The 25,959-nt window shown below is 40.7% G+C and overlaps 2 protein-coding genes across 2 annotated transcripts; both read left to right on the top strand.

Annotated features, from left to right (window-relative positions):
* The first annotated feature begins 3,207 nt into the window (after nt 1-3,207).
* On the top strand, nt 3,208-6,008 carry LOC139920975 (heat shock 70 kDa protein 12A-like). Its single transcript, XM_071911088.2, has 4 exons — nt 3,208-3,489; nt 4,171-4,395; nt 4,517-4,688; nt 4,930-6,008. Exons 1-4 carry the CDS (start codon nt 3,208-3,210, stop codon nt 6,006-6,008), a joined length of 1,758 nt encoding a protein of 585 aa, XP_071767189.2.
* Nucleotides 6,009-22,849: 16,841 nt separating this feature from the next.
* Nucleotides 22,850-25,654, top strand: LOC139920961 (heat shock 70 kDa protein 12A-like). Its single transcript, XM_071911069.2, has 4 exons — nt 22,850-23,132; nt 23,817-24,041; nt 24,163-24,334; nt 24,576-25,654. Exons 1-4 carry the CDS (start codon nt 22,851-22,853, stop codon nt 25,652-25,654), a joined length of 1,758 nt encoding a protein of 585 aa, XP_071767170.2. The 5' UTR covers nt 22,850.
* Nucleotides 25,655-25,959: the final 305 nt, after the last annotated feature.

Below are 25,959 nucleotides of genomic sequence, written 5' to 3'. Positions count from 1 at the left end.
TCAGCAAGGGCAGGGAGACTGATGAGCCTCGTTACAGGCCGGGTGTACGTCCTATCCTTTACCAATACATCAGCTGACCGGACTCGGCTGTCAGCTCCAGCGAAGACTTGGGTGACCTTTCCCACAGGCCAGAGGGCACAAGGCAACTGGCTTAAAGGAACAGACGGCCTTTTTAACAGAAAGTTACAATAGTCCAAACAAGAGGAAATAAAAGCATGTATGACAGTCTCTAGATTTCTCCTGGATAAAATTGAACTGATCTTGGAGAGTCTCCTGAGCTGCAAAAAACAAGACTGGACAACTGTGTTAACATGCTTGTTCAAGCTGAGTTGGTTATCAAAGGTGACACCAAGATTTTTGCAGTTTTGGCCTATATTTTGGGACAGAGAGCCCAGATGTTTTGAGGTATAAGGATTAGCTGTTCCAGGGCCAATAATAATTACCTCAGTTTTATCAATATTTAGCTTCAGAAAGTTCTGGGCCATCCAGCATTTGAGGTCAAAGATGCAGTCGTTGAGTGTATTCATTTGATAAAAATCATTGGGGTTAAAAGAGAGGTACAACTGAGTGTCATCTGCATAGGAATGGAAGCTCACATTATGCCTGCGGATTACATGCCCCAGGGGTAACATGTAGAGAGAGAACAGGAGTGGTCCAGTGGTACTCTAATTACTGTATCATCCTCACACGTCATTGTGGTATGGCTGTCAACTTTGTTTTCATCATTCCATTGGCATTCCTCGTAGCTGGACTTCTCACGCAATCAGTTCCTTCTGAGGCAGTACTAAAAATAAGAGATTCCTCTTGGCTCGTTCAGGGGTTCCTCAGAATGCAATGCTGGTAGAACCCCCCTCGACGGCAAACAGAAACCAGTTCCTTAAGGAACCTTTGCTCAACGCCTCAATTACACACAAGCCCCTTTCACACATGCACCCTGTTCCGTACATTTAACAGCACAGAGGTCATGTGTGAATAGGAGCCGGTGTCAAAATGCCGGCAAATCAGTTCCAGCAATTTAACTGCTCAAGTTGTACGTTGTAACATTTCTGGCAAAGTTCTGTATCAATCATATGTGCGAACAATTCCATAACATTAACGGCACAAGCAGGAATGTGGCTGCTCTGACGTAGGACACTCTGTTGTTGAACTGTGTGAGCCAATCATAAGGTTCATAAGGTGACGAGTTGATCCGCACCGGCTGTGACCACATGTAGGAGGGAAATACAAACCACAACGGGCAGTAGCATTTTGACGAAGGATTGGCAAAAATGTCGAATTGGACAGACGTGGAAATAAGAGAGCTCCTCAGCGTCCGGGCGGATGAAGAGATTAGCCAACAGATAATTCACCTGCCATGTTTTCAAACGGCTAAACGTAATTTCCGGGAAATGACAACAGAGGAATTTAACGGTATTGCCAGTGTTGTGTGAATGGTAGGCGTACGTTAAAATGCATAAAGGTATGTCTTGTGTGAACAACAGAAACTGATACCTTTAACAGAAAAAATAATCTGTCAATTTTTACAGGTTACATGTGTGAAAGGGGCTATAATATGTCAAATGTGTTACTCCCCAATGGAATTTTGTTAATTTATTTAAAATGAGAGAATCTGTTACCATCATTCATCATTCAGATACACTACGTGTTGTTTTATCCTCTTTTTGCTGGCTCTCTGTGATGTTTTCATGAATCATCAGCGAATTCAACTTCTTTCTTCTCAACTTTATATTACAGTGCTCTAAACAGTGATCACACTAGATCAGTTTCATCTGGATAAGCTTGAACCAATTGTTGCTTAGAACTCTGCCCATAGCATGAAGTAAAAGGCAATAGGATGCACTGAGTAATTTATCACATTAACCCTGCTGTCTATATTGTAAGATGTGTAAAGAGTAATTGTGAAAAACAATCATTCCATTGAATATTACTTAATTTGAATATCAATAGTTTAGTTTTATTTCACAGTGATAAAGAAATGCATTAATGAGGACACAGTAATAAAATGTGAGGATAAAAACAGAAAGAAGAGATAAAATTAATATTTTTTGCAGGTGAGATACAAAACAAAAGAAAACAAGGAGGCAAAAAAACATTTCAAAACAAACAAAACAACCAAATAAACGTTTGGGAAACAAAATAGTTTCTTTTTTTAACTTAAAACTTAAATTGTAGAAACTTCTTGGATGTGAAGTCACTGAGAAATGCAGCAAATTGTAGCAAATAACAACCTCTACCTCTGCTCTGGTAGATATCCTGCATCAAGAACTTGCCCACTGCATCCAAAGAGTTTGGGGTTAGGAGAAAGAGCCGATGATGGCATCACATTATCAGGGTTCCTGCATTTTAAATTCGCAAAGAAGATAAATTACCTGTAGTACAGTAATACAGAATGTCTTTCTCACATTGAATTAGGATTCAACAATTAAATGATAAGTCTATGTCTATCAAGTTCATCATTTTTCCATAGCTAAGTATTTTACAGAAGCTCTTTGAACATTTTCCTAAAAGTAAGGTGTTGTAGGCTTCTAGCAACAAATTATAAATTTGCATCTTAATTTAATCACAATCAGCAAGTCTCAGTGAATGAAGACTGCAGTCTGTGTGTGAAGACACAAGTTCAAACTGTGATGTGTGAATCAAAATGTTGATAATCAAACCTTTGGACATGCTGTTGCTGCATCCTCTCAGTCTGTTGTCTTGGGTGTTCGTCATATCTTGGGGGAGAACAGCTGCAAAAGAAGCATAACAAAAATGTTGTCAAGCAGCATGTATCTCTATTTTATACTGTTGTAAAGGAATAAATGGAATTACATCTGCAAACGATATGTCACTCCACTCAACAGCTGCTGTATTCTACAGTATAGACTTTTCAATGGGAAAGTTGTCGGAAGTTGTTTCCTTGACTTCATTTACTACTCACTTAGGCTTTTTTTTTTGTACTCATTTTGCTGTTTGTCTTGTCTCTTATCTTGTCCAAGGCAGATGTGTACTGAAGCTACAACTCTGTCTGTCAGCGGTACTAATGTAGGTTCCAACAAACTCCAAGGGGGTTGGGCCTCAGCAAAAGAAAAGTAAAGCTTGCAGGCTATAAATACACAAAGTGAAACAGGGTTCTTCACGTTGTTTGAAGCACTGCTGCTGCTGCTGCTCATTGCCATTAAGATTTTTTGATTTCACCAATGTTGACTAGCTGGATCTGTTTCTAAAATGGGTGATTCGTTTATCGTAGCGATAGACTTTGGTACTGCATACAGCGGATATGCCTTCAGTGTGTCACCCAGACAGGCACAAATCCAACCCACTGTGCCATCCTGGGGAAAAGAGCATGGATTTGAAACCTTGAAGACTCCTACCTGCATTCTTTTTAATGAAAATGAAGAATTCCTCAAGTTTGGTTATGATGCCAAAATGGCATACACCAAAATGCGTAGCGAAGAAGCAAAGAAAAACTACCTCTTTGAAAACTTTAAGATGGCACTCTATGGAAAAGTGAGTAAAGAGTGGTCTGTAAATCTAAATGTATAGTAGTTTTACATTTGTATGCCTCATGAATAAAGGCAGAATATACACTTTCCTATAATGTAGATTAGATTAATAAAATTATGTCTTGTTATTACCCACACATCAGAGCTACCTAGAAATTATTTTTAATCCAAGATGTTGTTGTAATGCTGCTTTGCACAGTTTCAGGAGGGAAAAAAGATTACTAAATTTATCTTTAGTGCCGAGTCAAAAGGGAGAAGAGAATTGAATCCAAATTGAGGGTTGAAGTGGTTGTAGTGGAAGCTGGTGGTTGAAGCTGGAAAATAACTCTTTCACTTCGGTTGTTCTACCCTCACACCATGTTTATAATGGTGGTTGAATCTCAGTATCTCACTTGGTGTCCCAGTGTCATATTCTGCAGTGTTACTCAGTGCTAAAAATGGGTCATAGGCTATTTTGATTTCAGACCTTCCAAGTCTGACTCCTTTACATCACCACACAATTTGGAAGTTAAACCATGGCACAGTGGTAGAGGGCAAACACACAACAACATGAGAATAGAGAAGCATCTTCCATGTTAACTCCTGGTTCAATCTGACTCAAATGGCAATATTTTGTGTGATGACTTTAGAAATAAGGTTCCAGCTCTAAGAATATTTGAACTAACATCTTGTCAATCATCACCAGCAACTCAACAGGGATGTAATGATTGCAGCCATAAATGGCAAGTCGATGAGTGCCTTGAAGGTAATGATAGAAACCCTGCGCTACCTGAAGGAACATGCACTGAAAACCATCAGTGGCAACACAGCTGGGAGGAAGTTCACCGCCTCTGATTTCACCTGGGTGCTGACTGTGCCTGCTATCTGGGATCCTTCTGCAAAGCAGTTCATGAGAGAAGCTGCAACTGAGGTAAGTGCATTTAAACTATAATTTAAGCTAGCATTTAAATAATGACATGATTGGCAAAATATACAATCCACATTTTCTTCCTCATATTAACAAGAATGTGTGACTTTTATTTTATTTCTAGGCTGGTATTGTGACTGAACACAAAGCAGACAGGTTGGTAATAGCTCTGGAACCCGAGGCAGCCTCAGTCTGGTGTAAGAAGCTCCCATCTGATGGTTTCATAGCAGAGACCGTTGACCAAAACACACTAGAGCAAGCTCCTGGAACACAATACATTGTTGTCGATTGTGGAGGTATGTGGTGCTGTTAGTAATTATGCAAACTATTTTCTGTATTTCCACAGGCAACAGCATACAAGTTGTGCAAATTTGCCATTTCCCATTTCAAATTTTACTTGCATTGCAAAATATTTATTGTTAAGCATAGCTTTTATTTATTGCCTCACGTAATAGTGTCCAGATTTGTAAGAGCGTATTGTTAGCTCAAATGCTGTAGTTGCTCAGCAGTTTTAATTGCAGCCTTTTTGTCTTATAGGTGGAACTATTGACATAACTGTACATGAAGTGCTGGATGGAGGAGCCCTGAAGGAGCTGTACAAGGCCTCTGGTAATGACCTGGGAGGGCAAAATGTTGACAAAAAGTTCAAAAGTTTCCTCAAAGAAACATTCTCTGATGACCTCTGGGATGAGTATGAAAGAAATTATCCCAGCGAGTTTCAGAAGATGATGTACAGCTTCTCGGTTCTTAAATGTGTGGAAGAGGATGTGGAGATTTCCTGCCCGTATAACTTAACAGAATTAGCTAAGAAAAGGCAAAAAATAGAAATGTTCTTCCAGACAGTGCAAGGTGCATCCTGGGATGACGGAGTGATCAAAATCTCAAAAGAGAAAATGAAGTCTTTCTTTGATGAGAGTCTTAGCGGGATCACTAAAAATCTCAGGGAAATCTTGAAGAAAGATTTAAGAATTGAATACATTCTGTTAGTGGGGGGCTATGCCTCAAGTGTGACTCTGCGCAAACACATTAACAAGCAGTTTGGCAGTCAGTGTAAAGTGTTGTGCCCTTTAAATGCCCAAGAAGCAATCATGAAGGGAGCTGTCATGTTTGGAAGACATCCAGAGGTTGTGGCATCACGAAAAAGTGCCTTTACTTATGGAGTTGGTACGTGTGAGAGGTTTGACGAGTCCAGGCATAAGGCAGAAAACAAGCTCTCAAACGAAGAGGGTGACTGGTGTCGTGGTGTTTTCAAGAAACTGGTGGAAATTGATCAAAATGTGGGTTGGAATGAAACCAAAGAGCACATCTTCACTCCAATAAAAGCAGATCAGACATCGGCAACATTTCCTTTTTATCGCACAGAGAGAAAAGATCCTAAGTATGTGGATGAATGGGGAATTGACCCAGTTGGTTCATTTGATGTTAGCATGCCTGACACTAAACGTGGCATGGATCGCAGGATCAAATTAGAAATCAAGTTTGGCTCCACAGAAATACAAGCCATAGCCACTGACATAGATTCCAACTCAACAGGATCTATCAAGATTGACTTCATGAGCAGTGCCGGCGCGTGGGCGGGGCAGACAGGGCAATTGAACAGAGCGCCACGCCACTAGGGGCGCCAAATTTGTCAACACTTGTCTTAATTTGATTGTTACTAAGGTGACACTGGGTGACACAGCATAAATACATTTATCGCGATCCACAAAGAAAGAAAAAACAGAAATAAACCTACTATGCTTTTGGAACATTGTGCTCCTTGTTTTACTGAGACTGAGTTACAGCAACAGGTTGAGTTCTACTCCCAGTCTGTCTCCCGACCTGCTCCCGACGAGTAGCTTTAAGTCTCTTTCAGTAAAGTAATAATAAATATTGCACTACGTGAGTTGATTTAAGTGACATGAGACACAACTGGGGAGGATTTACTAAATTGTTTTGAATGTAGCGTAATGTATTAACCAATCAAGGGCGATGTGTGTGTGCGTTGGGTAGGCCTACGTTGTGCTTCAGATGAAGGTAAGATGCCTTTGCAGTTTATTTTCATGACTTTTTGCTGGCTGTGCTTTTTACATATTTACTTTGTTGTTTTTCTTGGTTGGAGGTTGCGTATTTAGCAATTGGCAATGTGTGATGATGGTTAACGGGACATGCACGTTGCGCATTTGGCACTGCGTAATGGTGAGAGGGACAACCCCCCCCCCGCCAGATAACATTGAGTTGGCAACCCTATGTGAAATAGTTGATAAAACGTGAGAACGTGTGGATGGGCAGCATTTATAGTTTTGCCCAGAGCGCCTGATTGGCACGCGCCGGCACTGTTCATGAGCACAGCATAATATCCAAAATGCAGCTGTTTCCTGTATTAGAGCTTGGGGGCCCAAGTTATGCCTAGGTTATTCTATAGCAGGCAGATGCAGATGACAGGCAAAGCCTAAGCCTAAGCTTACAAAAATGTTGGATGGTTTGACATTGATTAAATTGGAGGAATTATGATTTTTCACTTTCCTTCTTACTATACTGATGTTATATTTTATAAGGTTGCTTGTTTTTCATGTCTGTCAATAGATTTTGTATTTCTCAAAACTGCTGAAACATTTTACGGCGAAACATCTTGTATTACACTTTGATGTTACATGAGATTAACCTAACTAATAATTATGAGCACAGTAGTGCAGCATTATCATAAGCATCTGTAGCATATATATAAGTGAAGTGTTTTTGTTCTTCATGTTCATCATACAGTTTGGTGTGTTACTCCCTGATGAAGTTAATTTTAATATGTTGTTTTGAACTAGTCATTCAATAAAGGATTTTTCATTTTTTGCTTGAAGACTGCCTTGGAACTCTCTTTTCATTGAAAGGAAAAACTCCAAACCAAGAGCATCTTCAACAAATGCCTCCACACATACAAACCCAATAAAGCACACACTGTTATCTCTTCATTAAATACATTATTTATCCAAAACGTTACACACTGAAAGTAGTGCTGCATTACAATAAGGAGATAAATTGTAAAATATTTTAGTGAATAAACAAACTGACATCAACATCAACAAACTGATGGCTGTTTAAAAAGGTCTGAAGAAGTTAAACTCATTATTTGTTCCCAAAGTTACAGCCTAATCTTAACAGTGACAATCATCTTCACTGGCACTGGCAGATGTGAAAGAGGTGTGAGGCAGATGTTGAAGCCATTTTGCAGATTTTCCTTATTGATTCATAATTATGTTGAGACATCATGCATTTTCTGTTGTGAATTATGCTGGTCATGTGTTGGGATGTCCTATGTCAAGGTTTCTGTTGTTTTGCATGTTGTTGCTATTATTGTGATAATTATGATGATCTGATGTTTTATAGGGTGATGTCATCTGTAGGCGCCCCTTTGATTTAGGACAAGTGAACAGGTGTTCACGAGAGCGGAAGGGCAAACAATTTTCAACCGCACAACTAGTCATTTGTTATACAGAGCCATCCTTTTTGTTTGAAGTTGAATTTATTTATTTTCTGTTTGTTGTCCAATAAAAGGACGAACCATGACATTGAGAACAAGAGAATGCGCGTTGATTTTCTGACCGCTCCTAACAAAGTTGAAAATTGCCCGTCTGAACGCCAGAAAGGACGCCAGCTACGTTGAAATGAATTAATTCATTAAATCGGAAATAACCTGGATAACACGGGGTCGCTCCGCTGTTGGATCACTTTGGACTGCCAGGATCTCACCGGTACCGTGAGTAAACCAGCGAATGCGCTGTTTTCTGACCCTGGGCTACGATCAAACATTAAATAAATGGTTCGAAATGTTTTGATGAGCAGACAAAGAAATCCATACAACTGCGTGATCAATAATTATGAAAATTACTGAAACTAGGCTACGGGTTCAAAACAGCTGAGCGTTATTGCTGCGCGGAAAGCTGAAGACATTAAAATGTGATGCTCGTATCTCAAAGTAATCTACAGATAAAATATTGACGGCAAGTGGAAATAAAGTGTTGGAATATCATATGAAATAAAATCATGTGCTCACGAGAATAAAATGACTGAATGACTAATAAGACGGATGGAATTGAAATTAAAATAAAGCACTGGCTGCGCGCATTGATGAGAAGGAAAGACACAGACGAACGACAGAAATATAAACGGATACTCAAACGAATAAAACCGAAACTGAGATGATGGCTGAAGGAACTGAACTTGAGGTGAGATGGTCACTGAGATGAATGCTAAAGAGCAAAGAGCAGCATTTAAATCACTCAGCGCAACGCGCAGAGCCAAACTTGGACATTGTACTCGCAAAATGAACGAAATTAAAACAATGATGAAAGATGATACTGGTGTTGACAATATACATGAAGGTGTTTCTGAATTTCGAAGAATGCTGGATGAATTTAAAATGTGTCATGAATCTGTTCAGAAACTGTTGCCTGATGATGTGAGAGTAAACAAAACTCTTGACTGGTATGAGCCAAAGATGGCTGATTACACTGCATTTTTGAGTGAAGTGGAAAAATGGTTAAAATCTCAGCCTGACCCACAAACTCTTGTGGATACAACTGACAGTGTATCTAAGGTATCAATGACCAGTTCAAAAGCCTCATCCATTTCTTCAGCACTATGAAAGCTGCTGCAGACAAAGCTGCTCTACTGGCCAGAGATGAAGCTCTCAAAAGAAAACATGAACTGGAAGTGGAGAAGTTTCGACTGGGTTTAAAAATGGAGTCACTGGAATTGGAAGCAGATATTGCTGCAACTGATGCAAAATTAAAAACTCTGGAAGAATTTGAAAACAACATGGAACAAAGTCCAAAAGAATCCTCAAAACCTGGAGGGAATGGGAAGGAAGCATATCAGGATGAGCATGCGGAGGAAAAGTCCCCTAGCCCAGAAGAACAACTGAAGGCAAAATCAGCTGTGTTTAGCAGAACAGAAGTAAGCCTATCACAATTGGATTTTGTGGGGCTAGGAGCTATACCTAAAACACCATTACAAAAAATTATTCAGGCTCACCAGAATCCACCACCAAACAGTAAAAGGACTATGGAAGAGTCCGCAGCAACAACAAACACCGCTTTGGCGATGACTTCAAAATAACAACTGCATACATTGAGAAGGCCTTAAACTGGAACTCAATACGGACAGATGACAGAAAGGCATTTCACAGCTATGCCCTTTATCTAAGAAGCTGTGGTAATGCAGTCCAGGATCTTCCATACATGACAGAGCTTGACTTACCATCTAACATGAAACAACTCGTTTCAAAACTCCCGTTTAAACTTCGAGAGAAATGGAGATCGACTGTATGCGACATCACTGAAAGAACACAGCAAAGACCTAGGTTCCATGATCTGATCCAGTTCATAGAAAAACAAGCCAAAATCATTCAAGATCCTGTCTTCGGAGATATCCAAGACTCTACAAACGTAAGAAAACACAAAACAGACTTGCTGTATATGAAATCAAGCAGCGAGAAAAGTTTTGTTACTGCTGTTACTCCAGTCGTTGCCAACACAGAAGCCAACATGATCTCCAATGCAAAGGAAAGGGGAGACAAATTAAAAGGCACCAGTACGGTCAACAGGGATGCTTTTGTCAAGCCTTGTGCTTTCTGTAAAGGAGATCATGCGATGGAAGCATGCCAAACAATGTCAAAGATTCCCCACAAGGAGAAAGTTGAGTTTCTAAAGAAACATGGACTCTGCTTTGCCTGCTTGGTTAAAGGACATATAAGTAAAACATGTAAGAAGCGTCTTACCTGTTATTCCTGTGAGAAGAAACATCCCACTGTCTTGCATATTGAAAACTTTACTCCAGAGAACACTGCAGGGAACATCAGAACATCCATGACAGCCAAGAAAGATACAATCATCAAGAGCAACCATGTCACCATTGCCATGGTGTCAACAGAACAAACAGGACCCGGAACCACAGATTATAAGTTGGCAGTGGTACCCGTAAAGGTGAAGGCAAACAAGGGTAGCTGTGTCATTGAAACTTATGCGTTTCTGGATCCTGGAAGTATGCAACTTCCTGCACAGAAAAACGAATGGAACAGTTGTCTGTCAGGAAAGAGAGGAGGAAAGAGAATGGAGATCCTACTCCGAACAATGGGTCATGAAAAGCCTGTGAAAACCCATACTATGAGCGGACTGGAAGTATGCAGCCTGGACAGTAACAACTTCATAGAACTTCCAGAGGTCTTCACACAGAACGCCATTCCTGTCAGTCAAGAGAACATCAACAACGGAGCTGGACATAAAAGCATGGCCTTACCTGAAGGATGTCCACCTAAACTCCATCAGAGCAGAGGTAGCTCTGTTGATCAGTGCAAATGTCCCAAAAGCAATAGAACCACTGAAAGTGATCAACAGTCAAGGTCCTACGCAGTCCTGACATGCTTAGGGTGGACTGTAAATGGACCTCTTGGCAGACCTGCAGATGAGCATGGCCGACCACGGATAACGTCCAACAGGATATCTGTGGTCAGACTGGAAGAACTTCTTGTCCAGCAATACAATCAGGACTTCTCAGAGTTAGCCTACAATGAGAAACAAGAACACTCATTTGAAGACAAAAGATTCTTAGAAGTGGTGAACAACTCAGTCACAAAGAAAGAAGGCCACTATGAGATACGACTTCCGTTCCATCACGATAACATCTGCCTACCCAACAACAGAAAAATGGCGGAACAAAGAACACTAAGTCTTACCCGAAGATTCAAGAAAGATGAAGCATTTCGGAAAGATTACATCGGCTTCATGAATGATGTCTTGATGAAAGGATACGCGGAAAGAGTGCCAGAAGAACAGCTCCTCCGGAATGATGGAAGATTGTGGTATATTCCTCACCACGGTGTCTACCACAAAAGAAGAAGGACAATCCGGGTGGTCTTCGACTGTACCTCTTCGTTTCAAGGTACTTCTCTGAACTCAGAGCTGCTGCAAGGTCCTGACCTTACGAACACCTTGTTGGGTGTACTCCTCAGATTTCGACAGGAACCAGTAGCAGTGATGGGGGACATTGAAGGAATGTTCCATCAAGTAAGGATACCTGAAGAGGATGTGGACTTCCTCAGATTCCTGTGGTGGCCCGGCGGTGACACCAATCAACCGCTGGCAGAGTTCCAAATGACGGTGCATCTTTTTGGAGCAGTCTCATCCCCGAGCTTTGCCAATTTTGCACTGAAACGGACGGCTGATGACAATGAAGGGAAATGTGGCACTGAAACCCTCAACACCATTCGTCACAATTTTTACGTGGACGTCTCAAATCTGTCCCCAGTGAAAGACAAGCGATCTGTCTGGTACAGGAGCTCAAATTGATATGCGCCACCGGTGGATTTAAGCTCACCAAATGGACCAGTAACAGTTGTGCTGTCCTTACCTCTGTTCCGGCAGAAGAAAGAGCAAAAGAGGTGAAAGATCTGGACCTCGACAAAGACAAGCTGCCCGTAGAGATAGCCCTTGGCATGCGATGGGACATAGAGTCTGACACATTCTTCATCATGATCACGCCGAAACAACAGTCAGTAAGCCACAGGAGTATCCTGTCTGTGCTGAACTCAGTTTATGATCCTCTTGGGTTTCTAGCACCAGTCATCATGCTGACAGGAAAAGGAATACTTCAGGAACTGTGCAAGCTGAACTGTGGATGGGATGAAGAAGTACTAACTACTTTTGCAGAGAAATGGGAGGAGTGGCTGAAAGATCTTGACCTGATTTCCAACCTTAAGGTCAAGAGATGCTTTAAGCCACCAAATTTTGAAGTCTCTAGCGCACAGCTGCACCACTTCTGTGATGCGAGTGAGCGAGGTTATGGTACAGCCAGTTACCTAAAAATGACCAGCAGCAGTGGACTACCTCACATTGCATTGTGAGGTAGGAAAAGTAAGAGTTGCACCTTTGAAGGTAGTGACAATCCCAAGGCTGGAGCTTGCAGGCGCTGTCCTTGCTGCTCGGATAGACAGAATGCTGAAGAGAGAGCTCGAGTTAACCCTCACAGACTCTGACGGACAGCACCTCTGTCTTGAAATACATCCAGAATGATACCCGGAGATTTCAGATCTATGTGGCAAACCGAGTGTCTACTATTCGGGATCTGACACACAAATCCCAATGGTACCACATAAAGACTGCACTCAACCCTGCAGACAGTGCATCAAGAGGCAAAAGAGCTGAGACTTTCCTTAGGGAAGGACGTTGGCTGAAAGGTCCAGACTTCCTGATGCAACCTGAAACAGACTGGCCGATGACTCCTCAAGTACCACTCGTACTCTCCGACAGTGACCCGGAGATCAAGAAAGCGGCTGTGATTTTCGCTACAAGTGCTCTGCAAAAGCAATGTCCTTTGACTCGCTTTATTGAGCACTTCTCATCATGGGACAAATTGATCAGATCAACAGCCTGGCTCTTGAAATTCAAAGGGACTCTGAGACACTTGAGCCTACAGAAGAAAGCAAGCCACTCTCTGCACACATCTGTTAAATCAGACCTTGCTGGACAACAACTGTCTGTGAAGGATCTTGCCGAGGCTGAGGAATCACTCGTGTCCTACATCCAACAGCAATCCTTCCGAGACGAGGTGACTTCTTTACAAAAATGCCAACCTGTGAAAAGGAGCAGTAGGATCTACAAACTAGACCCTATCCTCCAGAATGGAATCCTGAGAGTTGGAGGCAGACTGAGTAAGTTGGCAATGCCAGAGGAGACCAAACATCCGGCCATTCTGCCCAATGACAACCACTTCTCAAGACTACTCTTGAACCACACTCACACCTTGGTAGGTCATTGTGGAAGAAACCAAATGCTCTCCAAACTCCGAACAAAATACTGGATCATCAAAGCCAACTCGGCCGCGAGAAAGATAACCCGTGATTGCGTACTCTGCAGGCGATGGCATGGTACTGCAATGAAACAAAAGATGGCCGACCTACCTCTAATCCGTATAACACCTGATTTGCCACCCTTTACCCATACTGGTGTAGACTACTTTGGTCCCATTGAAGTCAAGAGTGACCGCAGCAGAGTGAAGAGGTATGGAGCCTTGTTTACGTGCCTTGCTAGTAGAGCTGTACACCTGGAGATGGCCTACTCCCTGAATACAGACTCCTGTATTTCTGCACTCCGAAGATTTATCTGCAGACGAGGCCAAGTGAAGGAGATTGTCTCCGACAACGGAACAAATTTCGTTCTTCGAGAAGCACTTGCTCACCTTAACCTTAATAAGAACCTTACAAATGCATACATGTATGAATTGCCCTATAACGGTCAATTAGGGGCCGGAGTGTTGAAGCCATTTTGCAGATTTTCCTTATTGATTCATAATTATGTTGAGACATCATGCATTTTCTGTTGTGAATTATGTTGATCATGTGTTGGGATGTCCTATGTCGAGGTTCCTGTTGTTTTGCATGTTGTTGCTATTATTGTGATAATTATGATGATCTGATGTTTGATAGGGTGACGTCATCTGTAGGCGCCCCTTTGATTTAGGACAGGTGAACAGGTGTTCACGAGAGCGGAAGGGCAAACAATTTTCAACCGCACAACTAGTCATTTGTTATACAGAGCCATCCTTTTTGTTTGAAGTTGAATTTATTTATTTTCTGTTTGTTGTCCAATAAAAGGACGAACCATAACATTGAGAACAAGAAAATGCGCGTTAATTTTCTGACCACTCCTAACAGCAGACGTGTGTCAGTAGAAAACCTTACCAAGGTTTCTTCCCTTTTTTTTTCCTTACGAGTTTTTCCTGGGAGTTTTGCTTTGTTTTCATTGAGGGTGTAAGGTTAGGGGGTGTTGTTTCATTTATTGTTTCAAAATGTGGGCATTGTGAAACCCTTTGAGACAGTAACTGTGATTTTGGGCTGGATAAATAAACTTGACTTAAGTTGCGACCCATTCTGTCCCTATACACTTGGAGTGAGAGCTGTGTTTGCATTCTTGCCATTAAGTCAAGCAAATTCAAGATGGGCATCAGACCTCATGTTCATAATATCAATGGACATGATATCAAGGTGCAGCTGAGGTCTGGAGAGTGTCCCGTTCAGTGAAGTTAGGTTTAAGTTAGTAGGCTTGCTCTGCTTGCCCTGTTGCCACCGCGACCCTGACCCAGGTAAGTGGCTAGAAACACTATCAACAACAAATGGGTGCAATTTTATGGTAACTCCATGGCACACGGTTGAATATCTATGCTTTAATCATGCCTCGCCCTTCATACTCTAATATAATAATAATAATAATAAACTTTATTTATAGAGCACCTTTCAAAACAAAGTTACAATGTGCTTCACAGGACAAAATAAAAATGGTGGACAACAATAGTAAAAACAATTTTAAAACAGTTTAAAGGTTATACAACATTGGGAAGGAAATATAGGAGCAAAAGAGCTACATATGAGGAAAAGTATAATAAGTAAAATAAAACATTATAAAATAGTTTAAAATTAATTAAATTAGTCAATAAAATAAGGAACAAGAGAATGACTTTGTATAATAATAGGTTTTAAGAAGTGACTTAAAAGGTGAAAGTGAAATCAGACCACAAGCCCTGAGAAAGCACACTTATGTAAATATGTCTTTAAGAGGGCTTTAAAAGAGGATAAGGAGCTCGCCAGTCTGATCTCCTCAGGGAGGTTGTTCCAGAGAGTGGGGGCCCTAACAGAAAAGGCCCGGTCACCCTTGGTCCTCAGCCGAGATTGTGGAATGGCTAGCAGAGCCTTGGCTGAGGACCTCAGGTTGCGACCGGGCACGTATGGTGTCAGAAGATCTGAGATGTACTTGGGTGCGAGTCCAGAACGGGCCTTAAAAGTCATCAATAATATCTTAAAATCAATTCTAAAATTGATTTTAATTCATTGGCTAAAAAAAAAAGCCAATGAAGAGAAGCTAAAATAGGAGTAATGTGCGCTCTTTTTTTGGTTTTGGTGAGGAGTCTGGCAGCTGCATTTTGGACAAGCTGTAATTTATGTAGACTCTTTTGGCTCAGACATGTGTAGAGAGAGTTGCAATAGTCCAAACAAGAGGAAATAAAAGCATGTATGACAGTCTCTAGATTTCTCCTGGATAAAATTGAACTGATCTTGGAGAGTCTCCTGAGCTGCAAAAAACAAGACTGGACAACTGTGTTAACATGCTTGTTCAAGCTGAGTTGGTTATCAAAGGTGACACCAAGATTTTTGCAGTTTTGGCCTATATTTTGGGACAGAGAGCCCAGATGTTTTGAGGTATAAGGATTAGCTGTTCCAGGGCCAATAATAATTACCTCAGTTTTATCAATATTTAGCTTCAGAAAGTTCTGGGCCATCCAGCATTTGAGGTCAAGAATGCAGTCGTTGAGTGTATTCATTTGATAAAAATCATTGGGGTTAAAAGAGAGGTACAATTGAGTGTCATCTGCATAGGAATGGAAGCTCACATTATGCCTGCGGATTACATGCCCCAGGGGTAACATGTAGAGAGAGAACAGGAGTGGTCCAGTGGTACTCTAATTACTGTATCATCCTCACACGTCATTGTGGTATGGCTGTCAACTTTGTTTTCATCATTCCATTGGCATTCCTCGTAGCTGGACTTCTCACGCAATCAGTTCCTTCTGAGGCAGTACTAAAAATAAGAGATTCCTCTTGGCTCGTTCAGGGGTTCCTCAGAATGCAATGCTGGTAGAACCCCCCTCGACGGCAAACAGAAACCAGTTCCTTAAGGAACCTTTGCTCAACGCCTCAATTACACACAAGCCCCTTTCACACATGCACCCTGTTCCGTACATTTAAAAGCACAGAGGTCATGTGTGAATAGGAGCCGGTGTCAAAATGCCGGCAAATCAGTTCCAGCAATTTAACTGCTCAAGTTGTACGTTGTAACATTTCTGGCAAAGTTCTGTATCAATCATATGTGCGAACAATTCCATAACATTAACGGCACAAGCAGGAATGTGGCTGCTCTGACGTAGGACACTCTGTTGTTGAACTGTGTGAGCCAATCATAAGGTTCATAAGGTGACGAGTTGATCCGCACCGGCTGTGACCACATGTAGGAGGGAAATACAAACCACAACGGGCAGTAGCATTTTGACGAAGGATTGGCAAAAATGTCGAATTGGACAGATGTGGAAATAAGAGAGCTCCTCAGCGTCCGGGCGGATGAAGAGATTAGCCAACAGATAATTCACCTGCCATGTTTTCAAACGGCTAAACGTAATTTCCGGGAAATGACAACAGAGGAATTTAACGGTATTGCCAGTGTTGTGTGAATGGTAGGCGTACGTTAAAATGCATAAAGGTATGTCTTGTGTGAACAACAGAAACTGATACCTTTAACAGAAAAAATAATCTGTCAATTTTTACAGGTTACATGTGTGAAAGGGGCTATAATATGTCAAATGTGTTACTCCCCAATGGAATTTTGTTAATTTATTTAAAATGAGAGAATCTGTTACCATCATTCATCATTCAGATACACTACGTGTTGTTTTATCCTCTTTTTGCTGGCTCTCTGTGATGTTTTCATGAATCATCAGCGAATTCAACTTGTGTTGATTAAAATTTTCTTCTCAACTTTATATTACAGTGCTCTAAACAGTGATCACACTAGATCAGTTTCATCTGGATAAGCTTGAACCAATTGTTGCTTAGAACTCTGCCCATAGCATGGAGTAAAAGGCAATAGGATGCACTGAGTAATTTATCACATTAACCCTGCTGTCTATATTGTAAGATGTGTAAAGAGTAATTGTGAAAAACAATCATTCCATTGAATATTACTTAATTTGAATATCAATAGTTTAGTTTTATTTCACAGTGATAAAGAAATGCATTAATGAGGACACAGTAATAAAATGTGAGGATAAAAACATAAAGAAGAGATAAAATTAATATTTTTTGCAGGTGAGATACAAAACAAAAGAAAACAAGGAGGCAAAAAAACATTTCAAAACAAACAAAACAACCAAATAAACAAACGTTTGGGAAACAAAATAGTTTCCCAAACAGCATCAGTATATTAGAGTCACCAGACTGCACCGTACCTGAATCAAACTTTTGGCCGACTTTCTGTTGTCATCATGTGATTTCAGGTGGCCTTTGATTTTAGGCCACTGTATGATTCTGAGCTGGTCGTACATCTCTTTCAGTCGAGTTTTACTAACTGGGTTGTTCATGTTCTCAGAGTCTCCTGTCTTTATTGAAAGAGACATTTCACTTGCCATTCTATGCAAGGAGAGATAAACACAATAAGATTTCTCCTACTTTATTTACATGCTTGAGTTTCCCAAGGCAACACTATATACAGCAAATTGCAATTTCTTTTTTCAATATGCTGCATGTACCTATCTTTGAATGATTTAAATTCTTCCTCAGATTCTTTCAGGGCGGATCTGTAGGGATAAAATTTAGTGTGTGAAAATGTCTCATGCTTTTATTCAACAAGTTCATAAATCAACAACTGAATTAAAGTTTGTAACATGTAACACATTCATGTAACAGGATTATATTTTTTCAATTTACTAACAATATTTTTTATGTATCCAATCCATAGATCACATCTTAATGGTAGCCGAAACTGTTCTATGAACGTTGTCTGGCCTCAAACTGTCCTTTTATCCTTTAATTGCTATTTATTTATTGAGGGTTTATAATGAATTCATCTCTTGAATTCTCTGCACCTCTACTTGGAACAACCTGTAGAGGGAGCTCAAGCTTCAGAAACTAGTCACTCTATTTTAAAGTCAATGGAATCAGCATCTATTTAAAATTGAAAATGTTTTAAAAGTTAGTTAGTTCTCTTGCAGTGTAATACTATTTTTTTCTTGCAATTTTTGATGACTTTGGTGTTTGTGTCTATATACATGTGTATTGTTAATGCCTTTGAAACTATGTGAGTGTTTGTAATTGTGAATGTGGAGAAGAGCGTCCGTGTTCAGCAAACCAAACCTGAGTTTGTAAAGGTTAAATAAATAAGTTTTAAAAAATCAATAACGCATTGCTTTGTAGGACCTTTTCTCAAATCCAGTACATTAAAGAAACATGTGACAGAAGTCGAAATGTGTAATCCTTAAAGGCCCTGACACACCAGGCCGACGGTCGGCCGTCGGCCAATGTCGGGCCGTCGGTAAGCGCCTGTGTCCCTAGTTTTTGCGGTGTGTCCCGCACCGTTGGCACTAGTCGGACCCTGTCGGCAGCTTTTCGGCCGATTGAGCATGTTGAATCGGCGGCGCAGCCCGTCGGTGAGAGAGATCACTCTGATTGGTAGTTCGTGTTTTGCCTCTGGATGATTGGACTGATAAATTCCTTCAACATGTGGAACTGAACGGGAAAGAGCCGAGCAAAATTTTTAAAATCGGAGGTTTCATTTATCTCCAGCTCTCGACACAGGTTCGGGAAAGCCCCTTGAGCCTGTCGCAGGAGTATCCATGATTTCACCCATTTAGTGCGGTTTCTCCTTATTTTTCGCCTCCGCCTCTTCCTTTCTTCTTCCACAACCAAAAGACCAAGGGCTGACAACGCCAGTGCCATTTGCAACTTCTTATCAGACATAAGGTATGGAGAGTTATTTCCCCTCACGCAGGCGCAGAACGTACGTGCTAGTTGGCCGTCGGCTGTAGTCTTTGCGGTGTGTTCAAGTGCAACTTTTTTGGACCAGACGCAGGCGACGTGAGGCGACGCAACAGTCGGCCTTCGTCGCCGCTGGTTCTTTGACGTCGGTTTGGTGTGTCAGGGCCTTAACATGTGACATGCCTGTTACAAATACATTATGTAAACCCTTTACAAATAGTGTTACCAAGGAAACTATGTGAAACTAACTTGAATTCATTGCGTATGTAACGGGTCCCAGGAGGGAGGGCCATAAACAGATAATACCTGTAGAAACAGGATAAGTAGTGAGCTGAGAAAGGAGACGTTGTCGTTGTATCTCAGGCGTTCTTCCTCTCTTTATTAAAAGATACTTTCTTCTCTTTCAAAATGTGATATATTGAATTACACAATAAATGTCTGCCATGTCAATAAAAACACATCACATGTACACATACATTTTTGATGATAATAATATAATAATAATTTACCGTAGCATTAGTCACTGTTTAGTTACTACAAGTCAATGAAAGGTAAAAATCATACATTCTTAGTACCTGGACTGCTTCACTAGTTAATGACCTTTTCTGTCATACAACAATATCAGTAAGTTACAAATATGAGCCTAATAGCTATGAAGATTTGCAAATAATTTATATTTACAACCATACAAAATCATGAGGATGCCTGGGGGTTTCACCAAATAAAACATGTAACATAAATTTACAAAATGAAACTAACAAAAAGCTGCATCACTGTCCATCTATAAGGCACCGGAGTGGACATTAGTGTGTGCCTGTAACCATGGCAACCAGGCAACCAGCCGGCTAGCTTAACCTAGCATAATGATTATATTTAGCATCACACCAGTCAGGTAGCCATCCATTTACAATAAAACAATAATAATAAGAATACTCTTACTGCAAAAAGACAACATTAACGGGCGATCTTTGGTCACAAATTACCCTATTTTTCTTGACCGTTACCAAAGTTCTACGACCGTTAATTTCCCCACAATATAAGCGAATGATGTTAGCTAGTTAGCATAAATGCTAGCGGACTTTTAGCTGTCTTAAAAACACATTTACAGAGATCGCAGTTACAACAGAACACACCCAGGCTTAGCTAAGGGTCTTATCTAAATGTGTATGAGGGGGCATTGTGTTCACAAAATGTACAAACCTGTAGAAACAGGATAAGTAGTGAGATGAGAAAGGAGACGTTGTTGTTGTATCTCAGGTGTTCTTCCTCTGCCTGAGAACGCGACCGACGCTGATAATATGCCAACGTCTCCCCCTAGTGACGAACACTGCTATATTAGCCACTATAAATGCCATACAGGAATGAATGAAAGATGGATTGCTCAGTGCAATCAAACAATACCACATACCAATACTATATAAAAATATACAGTATATACACAAATTGTGACAAGACGTTTGTGTGTCAAACGTATATCATGTGCAATATTTAAAATTGCCATTAAAAGAATGTTCAGAAAAATATTTACCTCGCCTCCATAAGTTTCTGTTTGTAATGTTCTTCCATTTCAGCCATACTGTGTTAAAAGAATCTTAAATGGTTATTTTGGTTAAACCAGGTTCACTGTAATTCATAACTTTAATGCCATGAATGTATACATGTTCATGTGATGTTTTTTGGATTATCTGTCAGTTCCATAAAATGAATACAATATTATCAGAAACCCACCTGTTTTCATATTCTAGTGCATTTTGTTGACACTGATGGCAACTTGATTCGACACAAGCATCTCTCATAGAGCTTTGGCTGTGTAAAGGAAATGAAAACAATATTCAATATAAGATGTCTGTTTGTGTATGATTTTCTTTTCTTTTTTTTTGTGCCAGGCTTTACTGTTTGTGGTTGATTGATTATCCAGTAATGAAACATACTGGGACAAATTCAGAGGCAAAGTTTCAGGATTTCCCAGTGGAGTTCCTGTAAAGTTGTTTACTGTAAAGTTCTGACAAAAAAGTTCATCTTCCCCACCAATTTCCATCTATTTTGTATAACACTCTTCTATTCAAAAGTCAGCAGCATAAATCTATTCAACAAATTATACAAATATAGCAAGAACATGTCCTAGTTTGTGTGAGAATTAATATTAGCCCAAGCCAACCAAACAGCGCTGCATCTTTCACCTACATGACAACAAGCTACATGCCATTTGACAACTGTATTTAAAGGCTTAAATTGTAGAAACTTCTTGGATGTGAAGTCACTGAGAAATGCAGCAAACTGTAGCAAATAACAACCTCTACCTCTGCTCTGGTAGATATCCTGCATCAAGAACTTGCCCACTGCATCCAAAGAGTTTGGGGTTAGGAGAAAGAGCCGATGATGGCATCACATTATCAGGGTTCCTGCATTTTAAATTCGCAAAGAAGATAAATTACCTGTAGTACAGTAATACAGAATGTCTTTCTCACATTGAATTAGGATTCAGCAATTAAATGATAAGTCTATGTCTATGAAGTTCATCATTTTTCCATAGCTAAGTATTTTACAGAAGCTCTTTGAACATTTTCCTAAAAGTAAGGTGTTGTAGGCTTCTAGTAACAAATTATAAATTTGCATCTTAATTTAATCACAATCAGCAAGTCTCAGTGAATGAAGACTGCAGTCTGTGTGTGAAGACACAAGTTCAAACTGTGATGTGTGAATCAAAATGTTGATAATCAAACCTTTGTGTCACGGCTCTTGTGTTTTCCTTGTGTTTCTCTTTGTTACCTGCCCCCTGTGTGTCTCCGCCTCCCTGGTTTGTCTCGCTGTGTTTGTCTGTGTCTGTTATGTGTGGCGTGGGCGTGGCTCCCTCTCCTTCCCAGCTCCTGGGCTCCAGAATTACCTACACACCTGAACCTCATCACTCATCACCTCCTGTATATCTACCCCGGCGTACCTTCCATTTGTCGCCAGATTGTTCCACCAACTCCGTGGTAGACACACTCTCGGTCGCTCTGCATTTTCATGTCTGGACTTTTCTTGTATACCTAGTTCTGTACGTGTTGATCGTATCTCTCCTGTGTCCAGGATTTCCCCATGAGTCTCTCCACCTGCCCACGCCACATCTGCCAGTCTCTCAGCTTTCCTGCCTGTCCGCCTGCTCGTCACACACCTACCCGAGCTCCAGCCAGCCGTTTCGCTCGCCTGCTAACCCGCCAGCTCGTCTGCTCGTCAGCCAGCCCAGTCCTGATCATCTCCTCTACTCCGACTGGCTGCCTTCATCCCACCACACCCAATTCCAACCTCCAATAAACCTTTTTCCTTTTTCTCCTACTCATTGTCCGTGTCTGCATTTGGGTCCAAGAAAACAACCACCCTAACACTTTGGACACGCTGTTGCTGCATCCTCTCAGTCTGTTGTCTTGGGTGTTCGTCATATCTCTGGGGAGAACAGCTGCAAAAGAAGCATAACAAAAATGTTGTCAAGCAGCATGTATCTCTATCTTATACTGTTGTAAAGGAATAAATGGAATTACATCTGCAAACAATATGTCACTCCACTCAACAGCTGCTGTATTCTACAGTATAGACTTTTCAATGGGAAAGTTGTCGGAAGTTGTTTCCTTGACTTCATTTACTACTCACTTAGGCTTTTTTTTTTTTGTACTCATTTTGCTGTTTGTCTTGTCTCTTATCTTGTCCAAGGCAGATGTGTACTGAAGCTACAACTCTGTCTGTCAGCGGTACTAATGTAGGTTCCAACAAACTCCAAGGGGATTGGGCCTCAGCGAAAGAAAAGTAAAGCTTGCAGGCTATAAATACACAAAGTGAAACAGGGTTCTTCACGTTGTTTGAAGCACTGCTGCTGCTGCTGCTCATTGCCATTTTGATTTTTTGATTTCACCAATGTTGACTAGCTGGATCTCTTTTTAAAATGGGTGATTCGTTTATCATAGCGATAGACTTTGGTACTGCATACAGTGGATATGCCTTCAGTGTGTCACCCAGACAGGCACAAATCCAACCCACTGTGCCATCCTGGGGAAAAGAGCATGGATTTGAAGCCTTGAAGACTCCTACCTGCATTCTTTTTAATGAAAATGAAGAATTCCTCAAGTTTGGTTATGATGCCAAAATGGCATACACCAAAATGCGTAGCGAAGAAGCAAAGAAAAACTACCTCTTTGAAAACTTTAAGATGGCACTCTATGGAAAAGTGAGTAAAGAGTGGTCTGTAAATCTAAATGTATAGTAGTTTTACATTTGTATGCCTCATGAATAAAGGCAGAATATACACTTTCCTATAATATAGATTAGATTAATAAAATTATGTCTTGTTATTACCCACACATCAGAGCTACCTAGAAATTATTTTTAATCCAAGATGTTGTTGTAATGCTGCTTTGCACAGTTTCAGGAGGGAAAAAAGATTACTAAATTTATCTTTAGTGCCGAGTCAAAAGGGAGAAGAGAATTGAATCCAAATTGAGGGTTGAAGTGGTTGTAGTGGAAGCTGGTGGTTGAAGCTGGAAAATAACTCTTTCACTTCGGTTGTTCTACCCTCACACCATGTTTATAATGGTGGTTGAATCTCAGTATCTCACTTGGTGTCCCAGTGTCATATTCTGCAGTGTTACTCAGTGCTAAAAATGGGTCATAGGCTATTTTGATTTCAGACCTTCCAAGTCTGACTCCTTTACATCACCACACAGTAATTTGGAAGTTAAACCATGGCACAGTGGTAGAGGGCAAACACACAACAACATGAGAATACAGAAGCATCTTCCATGTTAACTCCTGGTTCAATCTGACTCAAATGGCAATATTTTGTGTGATGACTTTAGAAATAAGGTTCCAGCTCTAAGAATATTTGAACTAACATCTTGTCAATCATCACCAGCAACTCAACAGGGATGTAATGATTGCAGCCATAAATGGCAAGTCGATGAGTGCCTTGAAGGTAATGATAGAAACCCTGCGCTACCTGAAGGAACATGCACTGAAAACCATCAGTGACAACACAGCTGGGAGGAAGTTCACCGCCTCTGATTTCACCTGGGTGCTGACTGTGCCTGCTATCTGGAATCCTTCTGCAAAGCAGTTCATGAGAGAAGCTGCAACTGAGGTAAGTGCATTTAAACTATAATTTAAGCTAGCATTTAAATAATGACATGATTGGCAAAATATACAATCCACATTTTCTTCCTCATATTAACAAGAATGTGTGACTTTTATTTTATTTCTAGGCTGGTATTGTGACTGAACACAAAGCAGACAGGTTGGTAATAGCTCTGGAACCCGAGGCAGCCTCAGTCTGGTGTAAGAAGCTCCCATCTGATGGTTTCATAGCAGAGACCGTTGACCAAAACACACTAGAGCAAGCTCCTGGAACACAATACATTGTTGTCGATTGTGGAGGTATGTGGTGCTGTTAGTAATTATGCAAACTATTTTCTGTATTTCCACAGGCAACAGCATACAAGTTGTGCAAATTTGCCATTTCCCATTTCAAATTTTACTTGCATTGCAAAATATTTATTGTTAAGCATAGCTTTTATTTATTGCCTCACGTAATAGTGTCCAGATTTGTAAGAGCGTATTGTTAGCTCAAATGCTGTAGTTGCTCAGCAGTTTTAATTGCAGCCTTTTTGTCTTATAGGTGGAACTATTGACATAACTGTACATGAAGTGCTGGATGGAGGAGCCCTGAAGGAGCTGTACAAGGCCTCTGGTAATGACCTGGGAGGGCAAAATGTTGACAAAAAGTTCAAAAGTTTCCTCAAAGAAACATTCTCTGATGACCTCTGGGATGAGTATGAAAGAAATTATCCCAGCGAGTTTCAGAAGATGATGTACAGCTTCTCGGTTCTTAAATGTGTGGAAGAGGATGTGGAGATTTCCTGCCCGTATAACTTAGCAGCATTAGCTCAGAAAAGGCAAAAAATAGAAATGTTCTTCCAGACAGTGCAAGGTGCATCCTGGGATGACGGAGTGATCAAAATCTCAAAAGAGAAAATGAAGTCTTTCTTTGATGAGAGTCTTAGCGGGATCACTAAAAATCTCAGGGAAATCTTAAAGAAAGATTTAAGAATTGAATACATTCTGTTAGTGGGGGGCTATGCCTCAAGTGTGACTCTGCGCAAACACATTAACAAGCAGTTTGACAGTCAGTGTAAAGTGTTGTGCCCTTTAAATGCCCAAGAAGCAATCATGAAGGGCGCTGTCATGTTTGGAAGACATCCAGAGGTTGTGGCATCACGAAAAAGTGCCTTTACTTATGGAGTTGGTACGTGTAGGAGGTTTGACGAGTCCAAGCATAAGGCAGAAAACAAGTTCTCAAACAAAGAGGGTGACTGGTGTGATGATATTTTCAAGAAACTGGTGGAAATTGATCAAAATGTGGGTTGGAATGAAACCAAAGAGCACATCTTCACTCCAATAAAAGCAGATCAGACATCGGCAACATTTCCTTTTTATCGCACAGAGAGAAAAGATCCTAAGTATGTGGATGAATGGGGAATTGACCCAGTTGGTTCATTTGCAGTTAGCATGCCTGACACTAAACGTGGCATGGATCGCAAGATCAAATTAGAAATCAAGTTTGGCTCCACAGAAATACAAGCCACAGCCACTGACATAGATTCTAACTCAACAGGATCTATCAAGATTGACTTCATGAGCAGTGCCGGCGCGTGGGCGGGGCAGACAGGGCAATTGAACAGGGCGCCACACCACTAGGGGCGCCAAATTTGTCCACACTTGTCTTAATTTGATTGTTACTAAGGTGACACTGGGTGACACAGCATAAATACATTTATCGCGATCTACAAAGAAAGAAAAAACAGAAATAAACCTACTATGCTTTTGGAACATTGTGCTCCTTGTTTTACTGAGACTGAGTTACAGCAACAGGTTGAGTTCTACTCCCAGTCTGTCTCCCGACGAGTAGCTTTGAGTAACTTTAAGTCTCTTTCAGTTAAGTAATAATAAATATTGCACTACGTGAGTTGATTTAAGTGACATGAGACACAACCTGTGTTGGA

The sequence above is a fragment of the Centroberyx gerrardi genome, chromosome 10 (genome assembly GCF_048128805.1).
Source record: "Centroberyx gerrardi isolate f3 chromosome 10, fCenGer3.hap1.cur.20231027, whole genome shotgun sequence".
Classification (NCBI taxonomy): domain Eukaryota; kingdom Metazoa; phylum Chordata; class Actinopteri; order Beryciformes; family Berycidae; genus Centroberyx; species Centroberyx gerrardi.
The sequence above is the reverse complement of the archived record's forward strand: the minus strand, read 5'-3'. Positions and strand labels throughout refer to the sequence as shown.

Coding starts and splice junctions, on each gene's coding strand:
- LOC139920975 (XM_071911088.2), top strand. CDS start 3,208: ATGGGTGATTCGTTTATCGTAGCGATAGACTTTGGTACTGCATACAGC. Junction 3,490..4,170: donor AGATGGCACTCTATGGAAAA/GTGAGTAAAGAG, acceptor AATCATCACCAG/CAACTCAACAGGGATGTAAT. Junction 4,396..4,516: donor TGAGAGAAGCTGCAACTGAG/GTAAGTGCATTT, acceptor TTTTATTTCTAG/GCTGGTATTGTGACTGAACA.
- LOC139920961 (XM_071911069.2), top strand. CDS start 22,851: ATGGGTGATTCGTTTATCATAGCGATAGACTTTGGTACTGCATACAGT. Junction 24,042..24,162: donor TGAGAGAAGCTGCAACTGAG/GTAAGTGCATTT, acceptor TTTTATTTCTAG/GCTGGTATTGTGACTGAACA. Junction 24,335..24,575: donor CATTGTTGTCGATTGTGGAG/GTATGTGGTGCT, acceptor TTTGTCTTATAG/GTGGAACTATTGACATAACT.